This window comes from Danio aesculapii, chromosome 16 (assembly GCF_903798145.1).
Source record: "Danio aesculapii chromosome 16, fDanAes4.1, whole genome shotgun sequence".
NCBI lineage: Eukaryota > Metazoa > Chordata > Actinopteri > Cypriniformes > Danionidae > Danio > Danio aesculapii.
The window spans coordinates 21039147-21062433 of NC_079450.1; the positions used below are offsets into that span (position 1 = coordinate 21039147).

Genomic DNA, 23287 nt, shown 5'->3' on the forward strand with positions numbered 1-23287 from the left:
CGAATTTACCTCATATATTTTTTATTCCCAGACATGCAAGCAAAGCAACGTGAGCCCACTCCTCCATTTAACATGTTTTATTTAAGGAATGTAACTAACCTTACCCACACGCATCAAAAATGTATGTAATGCAACTGCTACAAAAATGATTCGATAAACTATGACAATACATCACACAAATAGCTTCCATAACGTGTTCCATTTGTTATGTCCGTCATTCACTCAATGTTAAGCAGAGTGGCAAAGCTAGAGTTAAGTATCAGATCTCACAGCACGTGTTGTTTTGGCGCTTTACCGCATATCGCTGACACCCAAAACAAACGTGTCTTCAAGATGGCTCGTTTATACTGAAGTGGCTGACGTTTTTAATCTACAGTTTTTAGATATTGGAACGGAACAGTTTCAGGTACAGTTAAAGGCTTAGTTTATGTTCTATGTCTGCTTTCATTGCGCCTCTTGAATCACTTGCTCCATCATGGAAGTTTACTGCAATGTTATGTAATGTATGGGGGTCCCCTAATGGGTTTCAAAGTGGGCTCTATTAAAAACAATGCGAAACGCAGGGGTTATTGTTGAATGTAGATTATATATGCTATGGTGGACGGCGGTTTTTGGCGTATTTGCTATTGTTTACAAGGTCATCGTAGGATTAACGTTACAGTTTGTCCTCAGAACACTGCTTGGGTGTTGCAGAATGTGAAATGGCCATTATAAATGTATATGTAAATATTATATAAGTGTACATAATGTTAATTGCTATTATGGCCTGTTTGTTTTCCTGCCAGAAATGTATTTATTGATTTATTTACTTATAAGAGTGTCATTTTGATTGATCACTTTAGATAAATTGTTCAAAGACATAGGTATAAACCATGAAAAATAAATGTTTATAAAGATTTCTTAGAATTGTAGTATGTCAATTTTCAAACATGTATGTATATATTAAAAATAATATAAATATTTAAGCTATAAATGTCTAAACATTATAAGGGTTATATATGCAGAAACTAATAATCAATATTTTTAATGAATATTAAATCATATAAATGTGTTTAGTAGGGCTGTACGATATTGGAAAAATGTAGCATTGCAATATTTTTTATTTTGCTATCTATATCTATCTATCTATATATATATATATATATATATATATATATATATATATATATATATATATATATTTATTTATATATTGCGATATGAATACAATCTCACCAGATAAATTAATATCTTTATTTTGAAAGAATTAATGATGTTAGATCAATTGGGATGATTCTGCAGTGGGAGTGCATCTCCATAAATTCTAATAAACAATCTATAAACGTTTTTGTGTCCCCCGACACATTTTCGATGTGGTCTGTGCTGTTTGCAGTGCGTTTCTGTATTAGCATGTGTTGAGTATTTTCGTGCATTACAATTTATAAATACAATCAAGAAAAGATACAATTCAAGAATTTTAATCGTTGTTAAAGTCACAAATGGTACAATTTATTATGCCTGAATGCTTTTAAGATCATTATACCATCACAGGCATCAAAAAACACATGCAAATGATGGATCATAATACAAACTCAAAATTGCGTATATTTGCGATGTGACTATTGCGAATGATCACATTTGCGTTATCGATGCTGAAATGATAAATTGTGCAGCTTTATGGTTTGTGGACAAGACTGTGACATTGACACAATGTAAGAATTTTATTTGATTAAAATAAAAATTTTATTTGTGAATTATTAATTATATTATTATTATTATTATTTACAATAGTTTGACAGCTACACACCACCTAGGAATTTAGAAATTTAAATGTTTAATTTTTTCTCCATAAATTGACTTGTTTATCATACAAGATATCCAGAAATAATTAGGGATGCTCCGATACCGATATCAGTATTAGTATCGGGTCGATACTTGGCTAAAATACTGGTATTTGTATTGTACATAAAAAGGCGATATCCTGCACCGATACCACTCAACAGTATTGCACTATGTGAATGTGATTTGTTGTCCTACCTGACTTCAATGTCTTAATGTATTAATTAATGTATTCTATATTAATAGCTTAGTCCTTATATTCAATCCGTTTATAAAATACATTATTAATGAATATATAGTCTACTGAAGAATAAACCAAATATGCAATATGATCCTTGCATAATGATCACAGCGAAACAAGCTAGCGCTTATTTTATATATGAACCATAAATATAAACAATTAAAGAAATTTTAAGTAATAGAAAATTCTAAACTATTATATTCACCTTTTAATTCACGTACAAGCAGGCACAGCCATTTGAATCTTATTTGCTTGAGACTTCCAGGCTCATTCACTTCCATTCATTTTTAGACGTTATAAAAACTGCTCGTTATGCTGGTTGATGTTGCAAACTTCTACTTAGTCTGTATAGTCATGCAAACACTTGTTTGTAGAGCTAGTAGTTTGACAGTTTTCTGCTGTTTATTATTCCTAGTCATTTCTCTCATAGGCGACTGAATCAGAAACAATTGTTCTAAAACAATCGCAAAAACGAGCGCACTTCCGCATTGAAGAATAAAGTCAATAGTATACTACAGACTAAATAAAAGTGCCTAGAGCTGAACATCACTGCAGGCAGTCTGTCAAGATAAAATCGCTTAAAACATCTTAATATTTTAGAGAAAGTACTTAAAGTTTGCATAACCAACTATTGATCTTATCCACCTGCGACGCACCCATAATTGAACATCATGTAGCCTACTTCTTAATAACCTGACCCGTGGATTAACAGCAGGACTCACGAATGTAACAATGAATCGCACATAAAAGTGTTCTATGCATCCCCAATATGCAATGTCAAGAGAGTGACTCCATAAGGTATCGTAAACTGCACACACTTGATTATGTAATGTGTGAGATCGTGGACGCGTCAGCGCAAGGATAACTTATCCTTTAAATGTCCATACTTAATCGGTATTCGATAAGGTCTATCGATTTGCAGGATTATCAACAATGTGTGTATATTTTTAGCTTGGAATAGCCTTCTGTTAAAGATTTTTGTGTTCATCCTTGCTACAGGCAAAAATTAAAACCTCCTTTCAAATTAATTGCACTTTCATTGAAACCAAATCTAAGAAGTATCGGAATCGGTACTCGGTATCGGCGAGTACACAAAGTAAAATACTCGTACTCATATCGGTTTGTAAAAAAGTGGTATCGGTTCATCCCTAGAAATAATTGTAATGTAATTGACAAAAAAAATCAGACGTTATTGACGCAGACACATTTTTATATTGTTTGGTGGATGTTTGTGATCAATTAGTTATGATGAATTACATCATTGTTGAAGTAAATCACTGTCTTTCTTACGCTGATAGGCATTGTTGAATAATGAAGTACATACTGGTGACGGGGGGAGTGATTTCTGGTATTGGTAAAGGCATCATCGCCAGCAGTGTGGGCACTATTCTCAAATCATGTGGTCTGCATGTCACTTCCATCAAAATCGACCCCTACATCAACATTGATGCAGGCACGTTCTCTCCGTATGAGCATGGTAAGTACTCTGAAGCAGTTTACTTTCAGTCATGTTGACAATACAGAAATACCAACTTCTTATTTTAGCTGACTGTATATATAGAGAGCACATAGAGAGCATAACATATTAATGGCATTGACAGCTGTCGTTTGTTTGTATCTCTTTGTTTCACAGGTGAGGTGTTTGTGTTGGATGATGGCGGGGAAGTTGACTTAGATTTAGGAAATTATGAACGTTTTTTGGACATCCGGCTTACCAGAGACAACAATCTGACGACAGGGAAGATCTATCAGTCTGTTATAAACAAGGAGAGGAAAGGGGATTACTTGGGCAAAACTGTACAAGGTGAGTTATGCAACCATGTTATGAAGGTGTTTAAATATAAATATGAATTATGGCATGAGGAAACAGGGTTTATCTGTTCTGTTTGAACCTAAAGTATATTCAAATAATTATACATATTAACAACCATGCTAATCATGCTAGCAACATGCTAATTTATGCTTGAACCATGCTAATTCAAACTAGAGCCATGCTAATTTATGTTAGCAACTGCCTAGCAACTACCCAGAACACCTTAGCAACCACCTAGCAACACCTTAGCAGCCACCTAGAACACCCTAGCAACGCTGTAGCAACCACTCAGAATACCTTAGCTACCACCTAGCAATGCCTTAGCAACCACCTAGAACACCCTAGCAACACCTTTAACCCCTCAGAACACCCTAGCAACCACCTAGTAACACCTAAGCAACCTCCTAGCAACCAATCAAACACCTTAGCAACCGCCTAGCAATGCCTTCGAAACCGCATAGCAGTCACTTAGAACACCCTTGCAACAGCTTAGCAACCACCTAGAACACCCTAGCAACCACTTAGTATCACCTTAGCAACCGCTAAGCAACACCTTAGCAACTGCTTAGCAACCACTCAGAACACCATAGCTACCGCCTAGCAATGCCTTAGTAACCTCCTAGCAACCACTCAGAACACCTTAGCAACCACCTAGAACACCCTAGCAACACCTTAGTAATCACTCAGAACACCCAAGCAACCGCCTAGCAACACCTTAGCAACCTCCTAGCAACCACTTAGAACACCTTTGCAACTGCCTAGCAATGCCTTAGCAACCACTCAGAACATCTTAGCAACACCTTAGCAACTGCCTAACAGTCACTCAGAATACCCTAGCAACCGCCTAGCAACACCTTAACAACCACCCAGAACAACCTAGCAATGCCTTAACAACCACTCAGAATGTTCTAGCAGCCGCATAACCAGGCCTTAGCAACCACTTAGCAACACCTTAGTAAACGCTCAGAACACCCTAGCAACATCTTAGCAACCTCCTAGCAACCACTCAGAACACCTTAGCAACTGCCTAGCAACATCTTAACCACCAAGAACACCCCAGCAATGCCTTAGCAACCACTCAGAACACCCTAGCTACCACATAACAATGCCTTAGCAACCACCTAGCAACTACTCAGAACACCCTAGCAACCACCTATCAATGCCTTAGCAACCGCCTAGCAACTACTCAGAGCACCTTAGCAACCACCTAGAACAGGAGTGCGCAAACTTGGTCCTGGAGGGCCGGTGTCCTGCATTGTTTAGCTCCAACACTAATCAAACACACCTGAACATGCTAATCAGTGTCTTCAAGATCACTAGAAATCTATAAGCAGGTGTCTTTGATTAGAGTTGGAGCTAAACTCTGCAGGACACCGGCCCTCCAGGACCGAGCTTGCCCACCTCTGACTTAGAACTTCCTAGCAACGCCTTAGCAACCACTCAGAACACCCTAGCCACTGCAAAACCCCTTGGCAACTGAATAGCAATCACTCAGAACACCCTAGCAACCACCTAGCAACACCTTAGCAACCATTCAGAACACCCCATCAATCGCCTAGCAAGAAACCTAGCAATCCACTCTAGAAACATGCTAACATATATGTAGTTATCTCTCTGCTGTTTCAAATTTTTTTAAAACTACTTCAGTTATTTAAACTTTAAAACTACTTCAAACTTTCAGCCGAGGCTTTCTCAAGACACCATAAAGTTGTCTACAAACATTTCTTTTCTGGTTATATATTTTAGCAGCCATTCTTCAGTCTTTAATATCACATGCTTTACATTGTAATATGCTGATTAGGTGTTGTAGTAAATATTTCTTCTTACTGTCAATATTGAAAACATTACAATATTTTAGTCTAAACTTTTATTTTAGGATTATATGTATAGAAATAGCGCGACGCAGTAGGTAGTGCTGTCGCCTCACAGCAAAAAGGTCGCTGGTTCGAGCCTCGGCTTGGTCAGTTGGGGTTTCTGTGTGGAGTTTGCATGATCTTCCTGCGTTTGCGAGGGTTTCCTCCAGGTGCTCCAGTTTCCCCCACAGTTCAAAGACATGCGGTACAGGTGAATTGGGTAGGCTAAATTGTCCATAGTGTATGAGTGTGAGTGAGTGTATGGATGTTTCCCAGAGATAGGTTGCAGCTGGAAGGGCATCCACTGCGTAAAACATATGCTGGATAAGTTGGCGGTTCATTCCGCTGTGGCGGCCCCGGATTATTAAAAGGGACTAAGCTGAAAAGAAAATGAATGAATGAAAAAATAGAAATTTCAAAAGAACCACATGCTTAAACTCTAAAGGATCTTAAATTAATCTTAAAAAAAAAAATCTTTTTCATTAATTTTTTCAGTGGTACCACATATAACCGATGCTATACAGGAATGGGTCATGCGGCAGGCCAAGGTCTCGGTGGATGATGACGGTATTGAACCAGAAGTCTGTGTCATTGAGGTAAATCAATTTGTGTTTGTCGTTTAGTGGAAATAGTTTAAGTATATCTACACTACCTGACAAAAGTCTGGTCTCCTATCCAAGTTAAGAACAACAAATAATAACTTCTAGTTGATCATTTGGTATCAGAAGTGGCTTATATGAAAGGCAAAGGCCTCTAGATTACGCTTATTTTACCAAAATAAAATATGATCATGCCTTGATTTTTAATTATTTCATTAAGACAGTAAGATCTGACTTTGCTTAGACAAAAGTCTTGTCACTTGACAAAAATAATCTACAGTATAGAATATGAAGTCATTGTGCAGTGGAAAAAGAATTAATATTGTGTATGACTCCCATGAGCTTGGACGACTGCATCCATACATCTCTACAATGACTCAAATAACGTATTAATAAAGTCATCTGTAATGGTGGAGAAAGCGTTCTTGCAGGACTCCTAGAGTTCATCAGGATTCTTTGGCTTCATCTTCAATGCCTCCTCCATCTTACTCCAGACATTCTCAATGATGTTCATATCTGGTGACTGGGCTGGCCAATCTTTGAGCACCTTGACCTTGTTTGCTTTCAGGAATTTTGATGTGGAGGCTGAAGTATGGGAAGGAGCGCTATCCTGCTGAAGAATTTGCCCTCTCGTGTGGTTTGTAATGTAATGGGCAGCACAGATATTGCCATCCACTCTGCAGATCTTTCACACACCCCCCTTACTGAATGTAACCCCAATCCATGATTTTTCCTTCACCAAACTTGACTGATTTGTGTGAGAATCTTGGGTCGATGCGGGTTCCATTAGGTCCTCTGCAGTATTTGTGATGATTGGGATGCAGGTCAACAGATGATTCATCAGAAATATAAGACCTTCTGCCACTTTTCCAAATGATCAACTAGAAGTCAAGTTATTTGTTGCTCTTACAACTGTGATCGACGACAATATTTTTGTCAGGTAGTATGTATATGTACATATATATATATATTTATATTAATTGCAGTATTTAATGTAAAGGGTAAAACTATGTAAAGAATGTGTTAAATTTTATACATTTTAGCAACAATATCAATGCCCAAATATTCAATACCCAGGGAAAGCAAGAACTGATACAAATGTTTTCCTTCAATGCAATGATGTTGTGAAGGATAAAGCACCTGCCAAATGTACAGTGCCTATAGAAAATCATCATGCCACTTTGAAATAATTACTTTTATTGTCATACAGCCTAAAATCAAATCACACTCCAAATAACCTTTCCAGTTTTTGAAATGTTTTGTAGCCTTCTCCTAACCTGTGCTTTTCTACAACTTTATCCCGAAGGTCTTTTGAAAGCAGGGTGTAATGTGTAGATTTTCACAGGGTATGATGATTTTCTATAGGCATTGTATTAATGTATATAAAATGTTTAAGGGATGCTGTTTCACAGATCTAATATACTGATACACATGCAATTCATTCCTCAGTTTCACAAACACACCCAATGCTATGTGACTTTAGTGAGCGTTTGCTATAACTTGTGTGTATCTGACAGCCAACTTTCTGTGTAAGTGCACTGTGTCTGTATGTTCAGAAAACCATTCATCATGAGTTTAAATTGACCACAACTTTTTTTTTTCCTCCACAGCTTGGAGGTACAGTTGGAGATATCGAGAGTATGCCTTTCATCGAAGCTTTTAGACAGTTTCAGTTCAAAGTGAAACGGGAGAACTTTTGTAACATCCATGTCAGTCTGGTTCCTCAGGTAGGAAACAAACTTTGTTTTTAATTCAAAATGTGTGGTTAAAAGGCTGTTTACTTGAATTTTGGGTGCATTTCCAGCCTAATTCAACAGGAGAACAGAAGACCAAACCCACACAAAACAGCGTCCGAGAGCTTCGTGGGCTTGGTCTGTCTCCTGATCTGGTCAGTCTTTTTATTTCTCTATTACGCAGAAGAGCCAATCCAGGAATTTATGTGCCCCTGACAAATAATAGTTTTTTGTTTGCAGATTGTTTGTCGTTGTTCAACTCCATTGGACACTGCTGTGAAAGAAAAGATCTCCATGTTTTGCCATGTCGAACCCGAGCAGGTGATCTGCATACATGACGTGTCCTCCATCTACAGAGTACCTTTACTCCTGGAGGATCAGGGCACGGTTCACTACTTCTGCCGCCGGCTTGACTTGCCCATTCAGATGAAACCGCGCCAAATGCTCAGAAAGTGGAAGGAGATGTCAGACAGGTTTGTACTGTTGGATCCACCTAAAACTGAGTTCACACCAATTGGGGAATTTAGTATTTGCGCAAGTAAATTACATACAGTAAATGAAAACATGCGAATAGATACAAATTATTGCAGCAAAGCATAAATGACGTGGAATGTGTCTATCGTGCAAGTTCAAATAATTGAATTCAAGTGAGGGGAAAAAAAATCCCACGAGTAAACCAGAGCAGGTGATTCCATGCTTAGCGTCTTGTGTGAACCCAACATAATGGTGTCAAAAAGCTGCAATCTTCTGACTGCTGTTTTGAATGTGCTTGTTAATGTTTCATAGGTCTGACCGACTACTCGAGCAAACCTCTATTGCTTTAGTAGGCAAGTACACCAAGCTGTCAGACTCTTATGCCTCCGTTATTAAAGCACTGGAGCACTCTGCCCTCGCCATCAACTATAAACTTGAGGTCAAGGTGAGGAATGACTACTAGCATAAAATTATTTTTGAGTTTTTGGCTCATCTAAAAGTGTCCTTTTGAATTGAAGTTGCTGTTTTGTTGTTGTTGTTTTTTTTTTCAAATGTGTGTTAGTCTAATACTAGGAAATGGTACTGTGTTTTAGTACATAGATTCAGCTGATCTGGAGCCGGCAGCATTGCAGGATGAGCCGGTGAAGTATCATGAGGCCTGGCAGAAGCTCTGCAGTGCTGAGTGAGTGTGTCCTCCATATAAACAACAGACATAATCAATCAAATGTTTGGGGTTGATAAAATGAAAAACAATTGTAGCAGTTTTTCCCCCAATAATTTTATTAAAAATACAGTAAAATTGTGATATATTATTACAAATGATAATATTTTTTTCTATAATTATTCCTGTGATGCAAAGCTATAGCATATATTATTACTACAGTCTTGTGATCCTTCAAAAATCATTCTAAAATGCTGATTTAGTGATCAAAAAATATTTCTCATTATTGTTAATGTTAAAAACAGATATGCTGCTTCATATTTTTGTAGAAACTGATTTGGTTTCAGTTCCAAAAGAATAACTTTTGTTTGAAATATAAGATTTTTGTAACATCATGCAGTTCTGTAACTTAAGCTTATTTCATTTGTATAAAAGTGAATTTCCATGACGTTAAGACAAACATATTAATGGTCTGCACATTTTCCTCTGATTAACAAAATAAATGTATAACTAAATTTGTGAGAGAACCTTAACCATCTGATCATGTTTCTAATAAGCTCTTCAATTTGACACTATTATGGAACAAAATCAGTGCCAAACGTATTGAAATAAAAAGCTTGTCGAATAGCACTACCTGAAAAAAATGATACATTGAATTAACAACTGCTTGGATTTTAATGACTTGAATTGCCAGGATTTGTAATTTTAGGTCCTGAAATATAACATAGCTGTTTATTTAAGCTGAGAATATTTCAATTCAAAACACATTTTCATACTTAAATTCAGTGCTTCATTTTCAACTTCCAGAATTCATTTCCAAAATATTCAGTTCTGTTTAGAAATACGAAGTATAATATTCAAATGCCATTTTCAGTTCATTTTATATCAGTTCAAAAATTCGCTTTCGTAAATTGTGGCTCAAATCCGGCTGTTAAAATATGACATTATATCCTGGAGCTACAGGAAAATCAATAGATTGCAGATAGCAGATTCAATAGATTGCAGATTGCTGTATCACCATCAGGTGAAGATGGACCAATTTAAAACTTTTAAACCAGTAAATAGGTGAGGAAAAAAGCTATTAACGGCACAAAATTAGCATTTAATGTCAATCTCTTGGACTTTATAAGTAGACTAATAAAGGGATTATGAGGAGGCCTGAAGTGAGTAAATTATGTTTTGGATATTTATATTTGCCCTTTTGCACCGAAAGCTAGCTGGTGATTGCGTATACCTCATTTCTCAGATCTCAAGAGGTGATCCAGCGATCTTTCGCCTCCTTGTAGAGCGTCTCCAATTCCGCTATCGCAGGTTTGCCCCTGCTCGGACCGGAAGGGTAACATGCATATGAACCGTCTTTTGACAAATATGATGTTGCACATTTTCTCCATCTCTATTAACCCTATATTCCATAGAGGTAACATTTATTATTATTATTGACTGCTATAAATAATATAAACTACAAAAGTTGAATATGATGTATTGAATTTAAGCATGAAAATGTGTTTTGAATTGAAATATTCTCAGCTTAAATAAACAGCTATGTTACATTTCAGGACCTAAAATTACAAACCTTGGCAATTCAAGTCATTACAATGCAAGCAGTTGTTAATTCAATGTATCATTTTTTTCAGTTAGTGCTATTCCACAAGCTTTTTATTTCAATACTTTTGGCATTGATTTTGTTCCATACACTATTATGTTATATTTATGCCACACTTTATAGAGTAGATTTTAAGTAAAATACAATAAAATAAAAAATCTTACTTGCCATAATCTTACTTTTTAGCAGTCTAATGCATAATTAGATCAAATCAGGTCATAATCCATTGTTTTCTGTTATATATTGTTAGTTTGAATATGTATTGATTGAATGTTCACTTGAATATTAGTTTGACTATTTCATTGTGCTGTTAGTGGTGTTCTAGTTCCTGGAGGATTCGGTGTGCGAGGCACGGAGGGAAAAATCCAAGCCATCAACTGGGCGAGGAAACAGAAAAAGCCATTTTTAGGTAACATATCATGTGCAGAAATCTGTGTTGGTGACAAAACATAATGTAATCACAAGCTATTTTGACAGCAGTCCTGTATTACATGTCAGCCTTGTTCTGCAGGTGTGTGCTTGGGCATGCAGCTGGCAGTGTGTGAATTTGCTCGTAATGTACTTGGCTGGGAAGGTAAGAGAACGCCCACACAGAATGTTCTCATGAATTTACTTTTACATTACAGTGGTTCAGTGTTTATTTTAAATTTCTCTTTACAGATGCAAATTCCACAGAGTTTGATCCTGAAACAAAACATCCAGTGGTAGGTGTCGGTTTGGTCAAACAAATAATCATATATACATAATGATTACAATTTTTTGGCCCAGTTTGTATCTGTATTAAAGGGAGAGTTTGCTCAGTAGAAAAAGGAAATTTTACTCACTATTTACTCCCCTATAAGTTGTTCCAAATCTTTATGGTGTTCTTTATTCTTTTGAACACACTGATAAAAAATTATATTTTGAAAAAAGCTTAAAACCTGTCAAAAAAATACTATAGAAGTCAACGATTACTAGTTTCCAGCTTTCTTAAAAATAACTTATTCAAAAAGGTTTTTCGTGAACTATCCCTTTAACGTCTTTAAAGGAGTGTTCAGACTTCATTGCAACAATTTTTTCTCATGTCATTATGCTCTATATCACAATAGCAAGAGTACTCAGGGAAACACCTAGGTACTATTGAATAAAACATGGTTATGTGGCTTGAGTGAGCAGGAAAGCTGTCGTGGTACAATGCAGTAAAGTATGAACATGTTTTAATCTGTTATTTCTCAACACATCACATAAAGGTCAAGGTTCGCTGCAGTTTGGAAAAGACAATGTTTTAAACCCACAAAGGGGGATTTTTTTACGTGTTTTTTTACAACCATTTTATTTAGTTTTTAAGGACAACAGTACCTCCAGCAGAAAAGGCCTTCCACATCAAAAGCTACTGGTCACCCCACGATTCAGCAAACATCTGAAAAACAAATCTCCCATGCACATATAGTTAAAGTCAGAATTATTAGCCCCCCTTTGAGTTTTTTTTCCTTTTCTAAATATTTCCCAAATGATGTTTAACAGAGAAGGGAAACTTTCACAGTATGTCTGTTAATATTTTTTCTTCTGGAGAAAGTATTTGTTTTATTTCGGCTAGTATAAAAGCAGTTTTTAATTTTTTTAAAGGCCATTTTAAGACAAAAATTATTAGCCCCTTTAAGCTATTTTTTTTGATTGATTTTTTTTATTGATAAGCTTTTTTTTTGATTGTTATACAATAACTTGCCTAATTATCCTAATTAACCTAGTTAAGGCTTTAAATGTCACTTAAAGCTGTATAGAAGTGTCTTGAAAAATATCTAGTAAAATATTTTTTACTGTCATCATGGCAAAGATAAAATAAATCAGTTATTAGAGATGAGTTATTAAAACTATTATGTTTAGAAATATGTTGAAAAAATCTTCTCTCTGTTAAACAGAAATTGGGGGAAAAAATAAACAGGGGTGCTAATTATTGAGGGGGGCTAATAATTCAGACTTCAACTGTACATCCAGCATACTATTGACTCGAACAGTGCAGTAGCTTATTTCATATTCAAAGAAAAGAAAGATCTCCAAAGATGCCTTTTTAAGTTGTAAAGAATTCTGTTTTTGAAACTAATGAGAATAGGAGAAGTCAATGATTTATTTTAATCTATTAGCCTCATGTTTCCTGTTCCATAATATTTTAAATGTTTCGTAAAATAAAATGTATTTATGTTCAGTGAGGAAAAAGTTGTTGTTTTTTTACCCAGACATTTAAAAATAATATATTTAAAGCAGCAATAACAATACCGTGATAGCGTGAAACCATGATATTTTTATTTAGGGTTATCATATCATCAGAAACTTACTGTATAACGGGCCATGCCAAGAAGGTAATCTATTCTGGCTGTTTCAAAGCATTCGGCCACACCAGAATTTACAGTATGAAAACAATCCAATCAAATTCTTTTTCAACTACATCTGGAGGTGGCTTAAATTGGGCAAAATAATAGCTTTTAGATGTCAATTTACACCTTTATTTGGTGTCAATAATAATCAGATTGCTGAAATGCATCTTAATATCTCTGTGGTTTGGATCTAGGTGATTGAAATGCCTGAGCACAATCCAGGGCAGATGGGTGGAACCATGCGGCTGGGAAAAAGACGCACCTTATTCAAAAGCACCTCCAGCATTCTCCGTAAGTTGTGATCTTTTGTGTATCTTAAAAGCGTTCATTCATTAATTTTCTTTTTGGCTTAGTCCCTTCATAATTGGGGATGATCACAGCGGAATGAACCGCCCAATTATCCAGCATATGTTTTACGCATTGGATGCTCTTCCAGCAACAACCGATCACTGGGAAATACCCATACACTCCCATTCACACACATACACTATGGACAATTTAGCTTACCCAATTCACCTATAGCGCATGTCTTTGGTCTTGTGGGGCAAACCGGAGCACCCGGAGGAAATCCACATGAACACGGAAACAACATTCAAACACACAGAAATAACATTGCTCGAGGCTCGAACCAGCGACCTTCTTGCTGTGAGGCGACAGCGCTACCCACTTAAAATCTTAAAATCATATGTCACAAATATAAATGTACATTCTAATTAAATACGTGCATATGGATAGTATTTGAATTCTATTGTTGTAGGAAAGCTGTATGGAGATGCTGAATACGTGGATGAAAGGCATCGACACCGATTTGAGGTTTGCAATAAAGATCTACTTTAAAATAACGTAAATGTTTTGTTTTTTATTTATTCAGTTAATACCTTTTGCTTTTTCTTTTAGGTGAATCCAGAACTGAAGCACCACTTCGAGGATAGAGGTTTTCGATTTGTGGGTCAGGACCTGGAGGGGGAGCGTATGGAGATCATTGAACTTGAAGGTCGGTGATCGTCCAGTATTTGAAGAAGCTGTCAGTCAGTGTTCGGTCACACTTTATTTTAATGTTTGTTGAATTAAGTTACAATGCATCTTCATGCCAACAGGGTATATGCCAAAGCATGCTAATAGGACTTTTAATTTGCCAGTAACCTGGGTTAATCGTTTCCGGTGAAGTGTATGCCAATCCAAAATCTGCGCATTTTTCTCACCATGTCTTTATAATATGAGCGTTTATTTTACCCCAGTATATTCAATGGAGTTTCTGCGCTAGCCTGCCGATTCTGATCGATGCGTGCGAGCAAACGGCTTTTTGTCTCATTTTACGCTTGAGCAACTAAATGAATGCGAAAGTCTGTTTAACTGATTGTATTTGAATTACATTACAACATTGATGCTGTAAAAGAAACTGTATGAAATGGAAAAAAACTCACAATAACAGGTCACCGGAAGTTTATCAGTATAGGAAAAACACTAGCTCGGCATATACCCTACTATTTCTCATTAGATTATAAGTAGACTGTTAGGTTGGGGTTAGGGTAAGTTGACATGTACTTGCCAAGTATAGTCAGTTAAATGTCTGTTGAAGGAGCAGTATCAACAGATATTAAGCAGACCGTCTAGTAATACTCAAATGGACCATCAAAATAAAGTGTTACCCAGTGTTCACTTCAACTTATTTCTTCTGTCTAAACAGATCACACTTATTTTGTTGGAGTGCAGTACCATCCAGAATTCACATCTCGCCCTATCAAACCCTCACCACCATATTTCGGCCTTCTGCTGGCAGCATCTGGGAAACTGCAGAACTACCTTCAGAAGGGATGCAGGCTCTCACCTCGGTTTGTTGCTTCATAAACTCATATCATCATAAATTAATTTAAAATGGAGACATGCAGTACATAAGTTGTCTTATTATCTTGTTTTCCTTTTCTCTCTCTCTATCTCTCTCTCAGAGACACATACAGTGACCGAAGTGGCACTAGTTCACCAGACTCGGACATCTCTGAATTCAAATTCCCATCGCTTTCTTAAAGAGGAAAAACCCACCTAATCATAGATACACACAAATGATGTTTTATGATATGAATCTGTGAATTTAAATAAATGAATAACAACGCTACTGTGTTGGTTTGAAAATGTAGAAAAGTGTGTTGTGTACAGTGGTATAGAAGTGTTATTTTATAATTAATTATTATACATTTTGATTTAATTAAAGGTTTAGTAATAGTGTGTTTTAATCAGTTTTATTTATATTTTAAAGTTATTTTTTAATTATACAGAACTAGCTAAAACATATATTAAAAGTTTTATACAATTTGTTTCAGTTAACATTTATTGTATTTCGAGTATCATAACTAGTATTACTTGGATGGTTTTAGCAGGAGTTGACTTTAATAACTCTGAGCTGCGTTTAAAATGGCTCACTGAACTTGTCTATGCAAATACATATGTAAATTGATTGTTTTTACAAACTAGGGGATTTTTTTATTGTTATTGTCGTATATATATATATATATATATATATATATATATATATATATATATATATATATATATATATATATATATAAAGAGAAAGAGAGAGCAGTCTACCACTTATAACTATTACCAAATAAACGAACAATTTGGAAGAAATCATCTTTGGAGAAGGCTTCATCAACTTCTCTGTGCTTTTATTTTGTACGACTTGACATCTCGCGATACTTCGGCTGAGCTCCGTTCGTCAGAAGAGGCGCTTGTAGAAGGAAAAACAACTTGCAAGGGCTTGTGCATATTTCCAGACTCTAAACGTCGAAGATGGGAAGATAATACATAATTCTTTGGATCAGGTACAGCTCTAATGAACAATTTAACGGAATTACATCAAACAAAAGGAAAGCATCGCGAGACGTGTATTGGCACGAATGTTTTCTCGCTAATGTTAGCTGCTAATGTGTTAAGCTACAGTGTGATGATAAATAACAACAACTAGGAAGACATTCGGGCTAAAAACAACACTTATTTATTAATTCGTATTATATCACATTAATATCAGCATAACACACTCACATCATCAATTAGTTTAGGTTAATCATGTCACAACACATCGGCGAAGCTAAAAAGCTAACGTTAGCATATACAGCAAATGACAGTTCGGTGATGTTTATTTCTATCGAGCTAAAAGTTTTTCGCTTTGTTTATATACTTAAAACAGCCATTTAATCTCCTTTGCGTATTAAGTGCATTGACTAAACTCAATTGAACTCTTACTATCTTTTTTGCAGCTGATTTAAAACTCACTCTGGTTCTGAAGAGGCTCGTGACAGTTTGACATCTCTTGACTAGCATAGTATGACCCAGTATCCAGCACAGACCAGTCGCTCGAACTTCTACACGGTTGTGAAAGCAGAAGCCTCTTCAACACCGCCGCTGTCCAGCAGCATGGCCAACAGCACGGTCGCTCCGGGGAAACTGCCCGGCACCCCCGGACCAGCAGGCAGACTGAGCCCAGAAGGACCTCAGGTGGGTCAGACACTACATCTATTATGAGATTGAGGATAAAGTGTTGTTTACCACGAATATTCAGTCTGTAACGGTAATTGCACCAAAGGATGACTTCAAAACAACATTAGCATTATTTAATTGACTGTGAACAATGTTGTACATTGATAGTTATTGGCTGCTAATATGATTTCCCCAATTAGAATTTGCAAAAATACTTTTCTGAAATATTGAGAAAGTCTGAATGTGCGAACTTTTATTTTCACATACGCAAATTAACATGAGTAAAAATATTAATTCCTGTTTATGATCATTTATATTATTTTTGTGGAGACCTAATAACACGTATATTATATTATATTATATTGTATTATATTATATTATATTATATTATATTATATTATATTATATTATATTATATGTAAAAAGGACCAAGATTCAAAATGTAAACAAACTGTATCTACTTTAAATTTTAACATTTAACTACTAAAACATTTAAATGTTATATAATTCTAATTTTAATATGTTTTTCTTTCCAGCATTCATGCAAAACAATATTGGCCTTTTTAATCCTGTTTCAAATAAAAATAAAAAGTAACACGTATAATAAACTGTGTATCATTAAACAATATGGTTTTCGCAGTTATTTGTTTGACTATTAATTTTCAAAAAATTTTTTGCTTCATTAGATTTTTCTGTATAAGGCATACAATCTACAGGGTGTGCCATTTATATGGATACACCTTAATAAACTTATTGGGAATTTCACAAGGAAAAACAATGGTGTGCTTGGTTTTAACGTAATTTTATTCTGTCATGAGTTATTTACTAACCCCCTCACATATACAAATGTGCCACAAGCAGGACGTTAATATCACCAACCATTCGCATTTTATTAAGCCGTATCCATATAAATGGCCCACCCTGTATTATGATCTGCACTTCTACTTTTCTGTAGCTTTCTTTCTAATTTAGGTGGCAGTATACTTGTCATGATTAAGAATTTTGTGTTGGCGATCAATAGTCAAACAAATAATGTCGAAAATATTTAGATTTTAAACAGATTAATATATATATATATATATATATATATATATATATATATATATATATATATATATATATATATATATATATATATATATATATATATATATAATATTTATTTTGTTTGAAACATGATTGAATATAGGCCAGTAAGGAATAGTATAGGAAAATAATATAAAATTATAATTATGTTTATATTCCATATGAATTATATTTATATTAATGTTATATTTGAATTGTATTAATATGTGTTTAATGTTAAGATTAAAATGTTACTTTTAGTTAAAATTATTGCATTAAACAAATTTAATTGGCTCTTTTTTGAGTTGGTTATGATAGACTCTTTTAAGCCAATTTAATTATATTTTTACATTTATGTATTTTTATTGTCCTCCCTTCAGGTGCTTAGTAAGAAGAAGCTGCAGGACCTTGTGCGAGAAATTGACCCTAATGAGCAACTTGATGAGGATGTGGAAGAGGTACCTATGTCTTGTTATTGGTGATGTTCAAAAGTATTCACATATATTCATAGTTGACTAGTCAGTTTGTTGCCTAATTTACTGATTTAAACACTTTTAAATAATAAATAGCTGAGTTTATAAACAACAAATGGGTTTTTATTTGCAATGAGATGTATAAAACACTTATAGAAATAATCAGTTGCTGTATATTGGACTTTAAATATCCATGTTTTTTCAGCTCAAGAATTTGAACTATACTATATTTGTATATGCATTATAATATTTTTATTTTGAAGGATGCATTGATTTTGTCAAAACCGGCTATTACAATAACACTATTACAAAAACAAAAATTAAATATTTGTGTTTTTTTAAATGTCGCCATGTTTATCAAAAAATGCAGAAAAAATAAAAGAAGAGAAAATTAAGATACTTGAGCACAGACTCGACATATCAGAATGATTTCTGAAGGATGAACAAAAATAAGGATTAGTTGAGTAATGATATTGCGCTTATAAATGACATTTAAAAACTATTTTACATTTCATTAATATTATTACTATTTCATTGCATTTGTTAGCGATTAGAGCCAAAATGAAGAAGAATGGTAGAATGATTTGCTAACATTATTGTCACTACAGTGTTGTCTGTTGACCATTTCTTTCAGATGCTGTTGCAGATTGCTGATGACTTCATTGAGAGCGTGGTGACGGCTGCATGCCAACTGGCCCGACACAGGAAGTCAAACACTCTTGAAGTGAAAGACGTCCAGCTACACCTTGGTGAGGATGTTAAATGATCATTTTATCCATGGATATGAGTGCTTTATTTGAATACATTTGAATAATTACACTTTTAAAGGGGCAGTTCACCCAAAAAAACACTTGGGGGCTCGTCCGGGATGGGAGTGAGGTTTAAGAGGGTGAGTGTAACCGAGGCCTGCAAGTGAAGTGCTATGCACGTAAACCTCACTCCTCTGACCTCTAAAGGTGCTTTATCAACAGACGCTAGAGGCCATGGTCTTTAGCCTCCTTGTTAGAGCAACTGAATCCCATACAAAGAATCGCCAGTTAGATCCTAGCTCAGAGTGGGTTGGATGCAGTAGGACCGGTGGGTTACACTTGGGGCTTGTCCGGGATGTGAGTGAGGTGAGTGTAACAGAGGCTAGCTAGCAAAGTGCTAAGCTGGTAAACCTCACTCCACTGACCTCTAAAGGTGCTCTAGCGACAGACGCTAGAGGTTATGGTCTCCTTGTTAGAGCAGCCGACTCCCATACAAAGAATCGCTGGTTCTATCTCAGCTCAGGACAGGTTGGGTGCAGTAGGACCAGTGGGTTACATGTGTAACCATTGACTTCCATAGTAAGACATACACATACTATGATAGTCAATGGTTAGAGGTTTCCATCTTTCTTCAAAATATCTCTATTTGTGTTCAACAAAAGCAAGAAAGTCATAAATGTTAAGGAACACTTGAGAATGAGTTTTTTTGGGCGAACTATCTCTTTAAGGGTATTTTATACTAATTTAATGAGTGACATGTTTTTCTTATTTTAATACCATTTGAATAATTCAACTTAAAGGGAATAACTGAAATCGTTAATTTCCATAGTAAGAAAAACAAATACTATGGAAGTCAATGGTTACAGGTTTTCAACTTTCTTCAAAATATCTTCTTTTGTATTCAACAAAATATAGAAAGTCATAAATGTTTGGGACCACTTGAGAATAAATAAATTGATCACAGAATTTTCAGTTTTGAGCAGATTATCCTTTTGAGGGTATTTCATAGTGATTTAATGAGTGACTTACCTTTTGAATAATTAAACTTAAAGGGATCGTTCACTCAAAAAAAAAAAAACTGCTGAAATCGCTTCAGTTTTAGGCAAACTATCCCTTTAAATGTATTTTATAGTTTGAGTTACATGTTTTTCTTCTCATTTAAATACCATTCAAATGAATTAACCCACATAGTTTGAATGTCTATTTTTAAGAACTGTCCTGTTATATATTCCATATTAAAATTTTTCATTCCAGAACGACAGTGGAACATGTGGATTCCTGGTTTTGGCTCAGATGAGATCCGACCGTATAAGAAGGCTTGCACCACAGAAGCTCACAAACAGGTCAGCCATGCACTAAAACTGATCACCTAAGGAGCATTTTGAACAATCACATCACTAAATATGATTTCTGTTCTTTCAGAGAATGGCACTGATCCGCAAAACAACCAAAAAGTAGCAAGATTGGAATCACCAACAAACTTTATTTCCCTGCAAGTTTTGGAAAGTGGAGAGGGTTTGAACCTATACATGTCATGGTAATCAAAGGGGCAAAAAAAATGCGATGTACTGTTTGCAGTACAGTTCTGTTGACATTTCGCATTTCGGAAGGTGCACAGGAATTAATGTAATTTGTCTGTACAGTTCACTTTGCGTTAAAACCACCACGTGAACATTTTGTTTTGAGCACCTTGGTGCTATCCCGGGGTTTTATTAGATAATAGAATCCCTCAAAGCTCTGCTAAATTGTTTTATTATATTACCCACAATCCACATTTTCCTTTCATATATCACTTGTATAGACTCTTTATGCAGTCATAGATCTTTTGCTGAGCTGGCATTAGAAGCTATGCACATACAATCACCATGTGTCTGATTTGTTTATAGTGTTTGCTGTTCTAGAATTCGTCAATTAAGTAATATCTAGTACTATAGAGGAATCCCTAGCGTGTCACTTTTTGAAGGTAAACCAGAGAGATGATTACCACTTCCCTGTGTAATTAATTGCATTGGAACTAGTGACATAATCCAAATCTTAATTGGTTTAGAGAGGGATATATATGTGTGATGGTGTGGAAACCCCTTTTGCTGTGGGTTTGCAGGCAAGTTTAAACCTTTTTGTGGAGGTTTATTTTTGGTCATGTATCACAGTGTTTTACAGTCTCCTGTTTTTCATGAATAAAAAAAAAACTAATTGTGATTTATTCACACCAAAGTCAGTCAGGTTGTGTATGACATTATTTCAGAAACAACTGAAAATAAAATAAATAAATAAATAAAAAAAACTATATTTTTATATAAACCTTTATATATTAGTATACCTTTGATAAACCTTCAGGATCAGCTCTTAAAGGTGCAGTATGTAAGTTTGACACCCAGTGTTTGAACTAGGTAGTGCACTCCTGGTTAAAAACTTGCAAGCGCAGGTTGCCAGATTGACCACACCAACAGCAGTGTGCCTGACTGTCGAGCCTAAAGGCTGATTTAAACTGTTCTAAATAAAAGCGACGGCACTTGATAGAAGGAATATTTTCAGGCCTTGACATTAGCTTTTTTGATCACCAGCCACTGTGGCTAGTAGTTTTCCAACGTTACTAGCCACTCACCATTCTCACTAGCCACATTTTTGTTGGTGGGAAAAAATAGTCACATAAATTTAACGTTGACACGCTAAAATTATTTGATTTAGACTTTTTGTTATGTCCACATGCCTCCTCGTTCATTTCACTTTTTTGTTGTTGTGTATGAACTTGCTTAATGTGCATCAGCAAATAAGCTATGGTTTCAGTGTCGCATTGCAATTAGTTTTTATTTCACATGACTTTTCAGGGCTCAACAATAAGGATTTACCAAATTGATCTCTGACCACACCAAAAAAAATTAGTTTTTTTTCTTAGCCACTAATTTAAATAATATATCAAAATAAGCAAAATATAGCTGTATACATGCACTCTTTAATTCAACAAAACCTTTCTTTAAAAAAACACTTGACATTTGAAAAAGAATTATTGGCATGTATCTAAAACTGTTTGATTAATGAAAGGATGATCACTCACACACGGTTAACATTAGGCTAATTAATAATCTGTTCAATGAATGGTTAAAGCGAAAGCAGCAACTGCTGCTGCTTACAAAAAAAAACACTTTTAAAAAACATCTGGAGCTCTTAAAAGCAGCAGGACTGTGGGTATTTGAGTATTTGATCATCGCTTTTTGTCCAGTCTATTTCAAAGAGAACCGGTCGCACCAGTTACGTTTTCAGGCTTCGCGCAAGGAAACGGAAGCATGAATCACATCACCTCTGCGTGCGGATCGTCCTCGCATTCGGCATTCACCTGCTTTCTTTTGCTCGAGCGAACGCTTTTTTTGTCGTGCTGCTTCTCGATTTTAAGATGACATTAGCATGCATATTGCGCTATACTTACTGCTATTAAGAAAACTGCAATTTAAAACTTATTTTCAACCAGCCAATGTGGCTAGTGGGAGTGACCACAGCTGAAATCTACCCGCATTTGGCGGGTATTAATGTCAAGCCCTGAATATTTTCCATATTAAAAGGAGAAATTAATATTTTAGAAACGGCTTCTATTTCTTGCAGCTGAACAACAGAAAACTGACAGTGATCACCTCAGGTACACCTCATGTGCTTTATTCAGTGTTAAATGCTGACAATGTGAGTTTGAATGCCATTTTACATGCCATTTATTGCCATATTACTGAAAGCAGCAGCAGATAGTTCACCTCAGTGTAAACCAACACATATCAGTGATTCAGCATGTAAATTTAATAATGTTAAAGAGGTTTAATATGTATTAATTCGATTATAAACCTTACCATTTCGTTGGAGTGCAGTAAGTGCACTATTCTGTGCTTCTGAACGGCTGTAGTTAAACTTATGTCGTGTTTTGTCTAGTGCATACAGCCAAATTGCTTATCACTGCAAATCTCGTCATGTAGCATATTGCTAGTTTACAATGTAGCCTGCTCACCTAATGTTTACGCTCTTAATATTTATATTATTTGCTAATTGATAAGCTCATGTGGAACTCTGAATCTGCCTCTCATTTCGGAGTCTACTACTGTCCACCGGAGGTCACAGTACGGTCATGAATGCATAATTTGAGAGTCTTCCTGAATGAATGAATGAAATACTCTATTTTCTGCCAAGGCAACCTTATAATTGTATAAATATAATTGGCTAAATAGCATTGGGTGGGTTACCTAAAACAAAGAAAGCGGTCCGGCACATAACTCGCATTTTCAAAGCAAAATATTAGACTTCAGCATTGTTTTTCTGATAAATGAGTATGTTCTCTTGGCATGTTTCTTAAATATCTGCAAACATATTGTGGTATTTTATGCTTTAGAAGAGTCAACT

The 23287-nt window shown here is 35.4% G+C and overlaps 2 protein-coding genes across 2 annotated transcripts; both read left to right on the plus strand.

Annotated features, from left to right (window-relative positions):
* The first annotated feature begins 247 nt into the window (after positions 1 to 247).
* ctps1b (CTP synthase 1b) lies at positions 248 to 15259 on the plus strand. Its single transcript, XM_056475956.1, has 17 exons — positions 248 to 406; positions 3358 to 3536; positions 3693 to 3863; positions 6221 to 6321; positions 7935 to 8051; positions 8129 to 8212; positions 8298 to 8530; positions 8844 to 8976; positions 9125 to 9213; positions 11110 to 11204; positions 11307 to 11369; positions 11456 to 11499; positions 13341 to 13437; positions 13904 to 13959; positions 14044 to 14140; positions 14834 to 14978; positions 15093 to 15259. Exons 2-17 carry the CDS (start codon positions 3371 to 3373, stop codon positions 15169 to 15171), a joined length of 1770 nt encoding a protein of 589 aa, XP_056331931.1. The 5' UTR covers positions 248 to 406; positions 3358 to 3370; the 3' UTR covers positions 15172 to 15259.
* A 578-nt stretch (positions 15260 to 15837) lies between these two features.
* On the plus strand, positions 15838 to 21128 carry taf12 (TAF12 RNA polymerase II, TATA box binding protein (TBP)-associated factor). The gene is made up of 6 exons (XM_056474995.1): positions 15838 to 15968; positions 16404 to 16641; positions 18069 to 18146; positions 18796 to 18910; positions 20165 to 20253; positions 20333 to 21128. Exons 2-6 carry the CDS (start codon positions 16471 to 16473, stop codon positions 20366 to 20368), a joined length of 489 nt encoding a protein of 162 aa, XP_056330970.1. The 5' UTR covers positions 15838 to 15968; positions 16404 to 16470; the 3' UTR covers positions 20369 to 21128.
* Positions 21129 to 23287: the final 2159 nt, after the last annotated feature.

Excerpts from the sequence above, each read along its gene's own strand:
- taf12 (XM_056474995.1), top strand. The coding sequence starts at position 16,471 with ATGACCCAGTATCCAGCACAGACCAGTCGCTCGAACTTCTACACGGTT. Across the intron at positions 18,147-18,795 it reads TTGATGAGGATGTGGAAGAG|ATGCTGTTGCAGATTGCTGA; the intron begins GTACCTATGTCT and ends CATTTCTTTCAG. Across the intron at positions 20,254-20,332 it reads CCACAGAAGCTCACAAACAG|AGAATGGCACTGATCCGCAA; the intron begins GTCAGCCATGCA and ends CTGTTCTTTCAG.
- ctps1b (XM_056475956.1), top strand. The coding sequence starts at position 3,371 with ATGAAGTACATACTGGTGACGGGGGGAGTGATTTCTGGTATTGGTAAA. Across the intron at positions 3,537-3,692 it reads GTTCTCTCCGTATGAGCATG|GTGAGGTGTTTGTGTTGGAT; the intron begins GTAAGTACTCTG and ends TTTGTTTCACAG. Across the intron at positions 6,322-7,934 it reads CAGAAGTCTGTGTCATTGAG|CTTGGAGGTACAGTTGGAGA; the intron begins GTAAATCAATTT and ends TTTCCTCCACAG.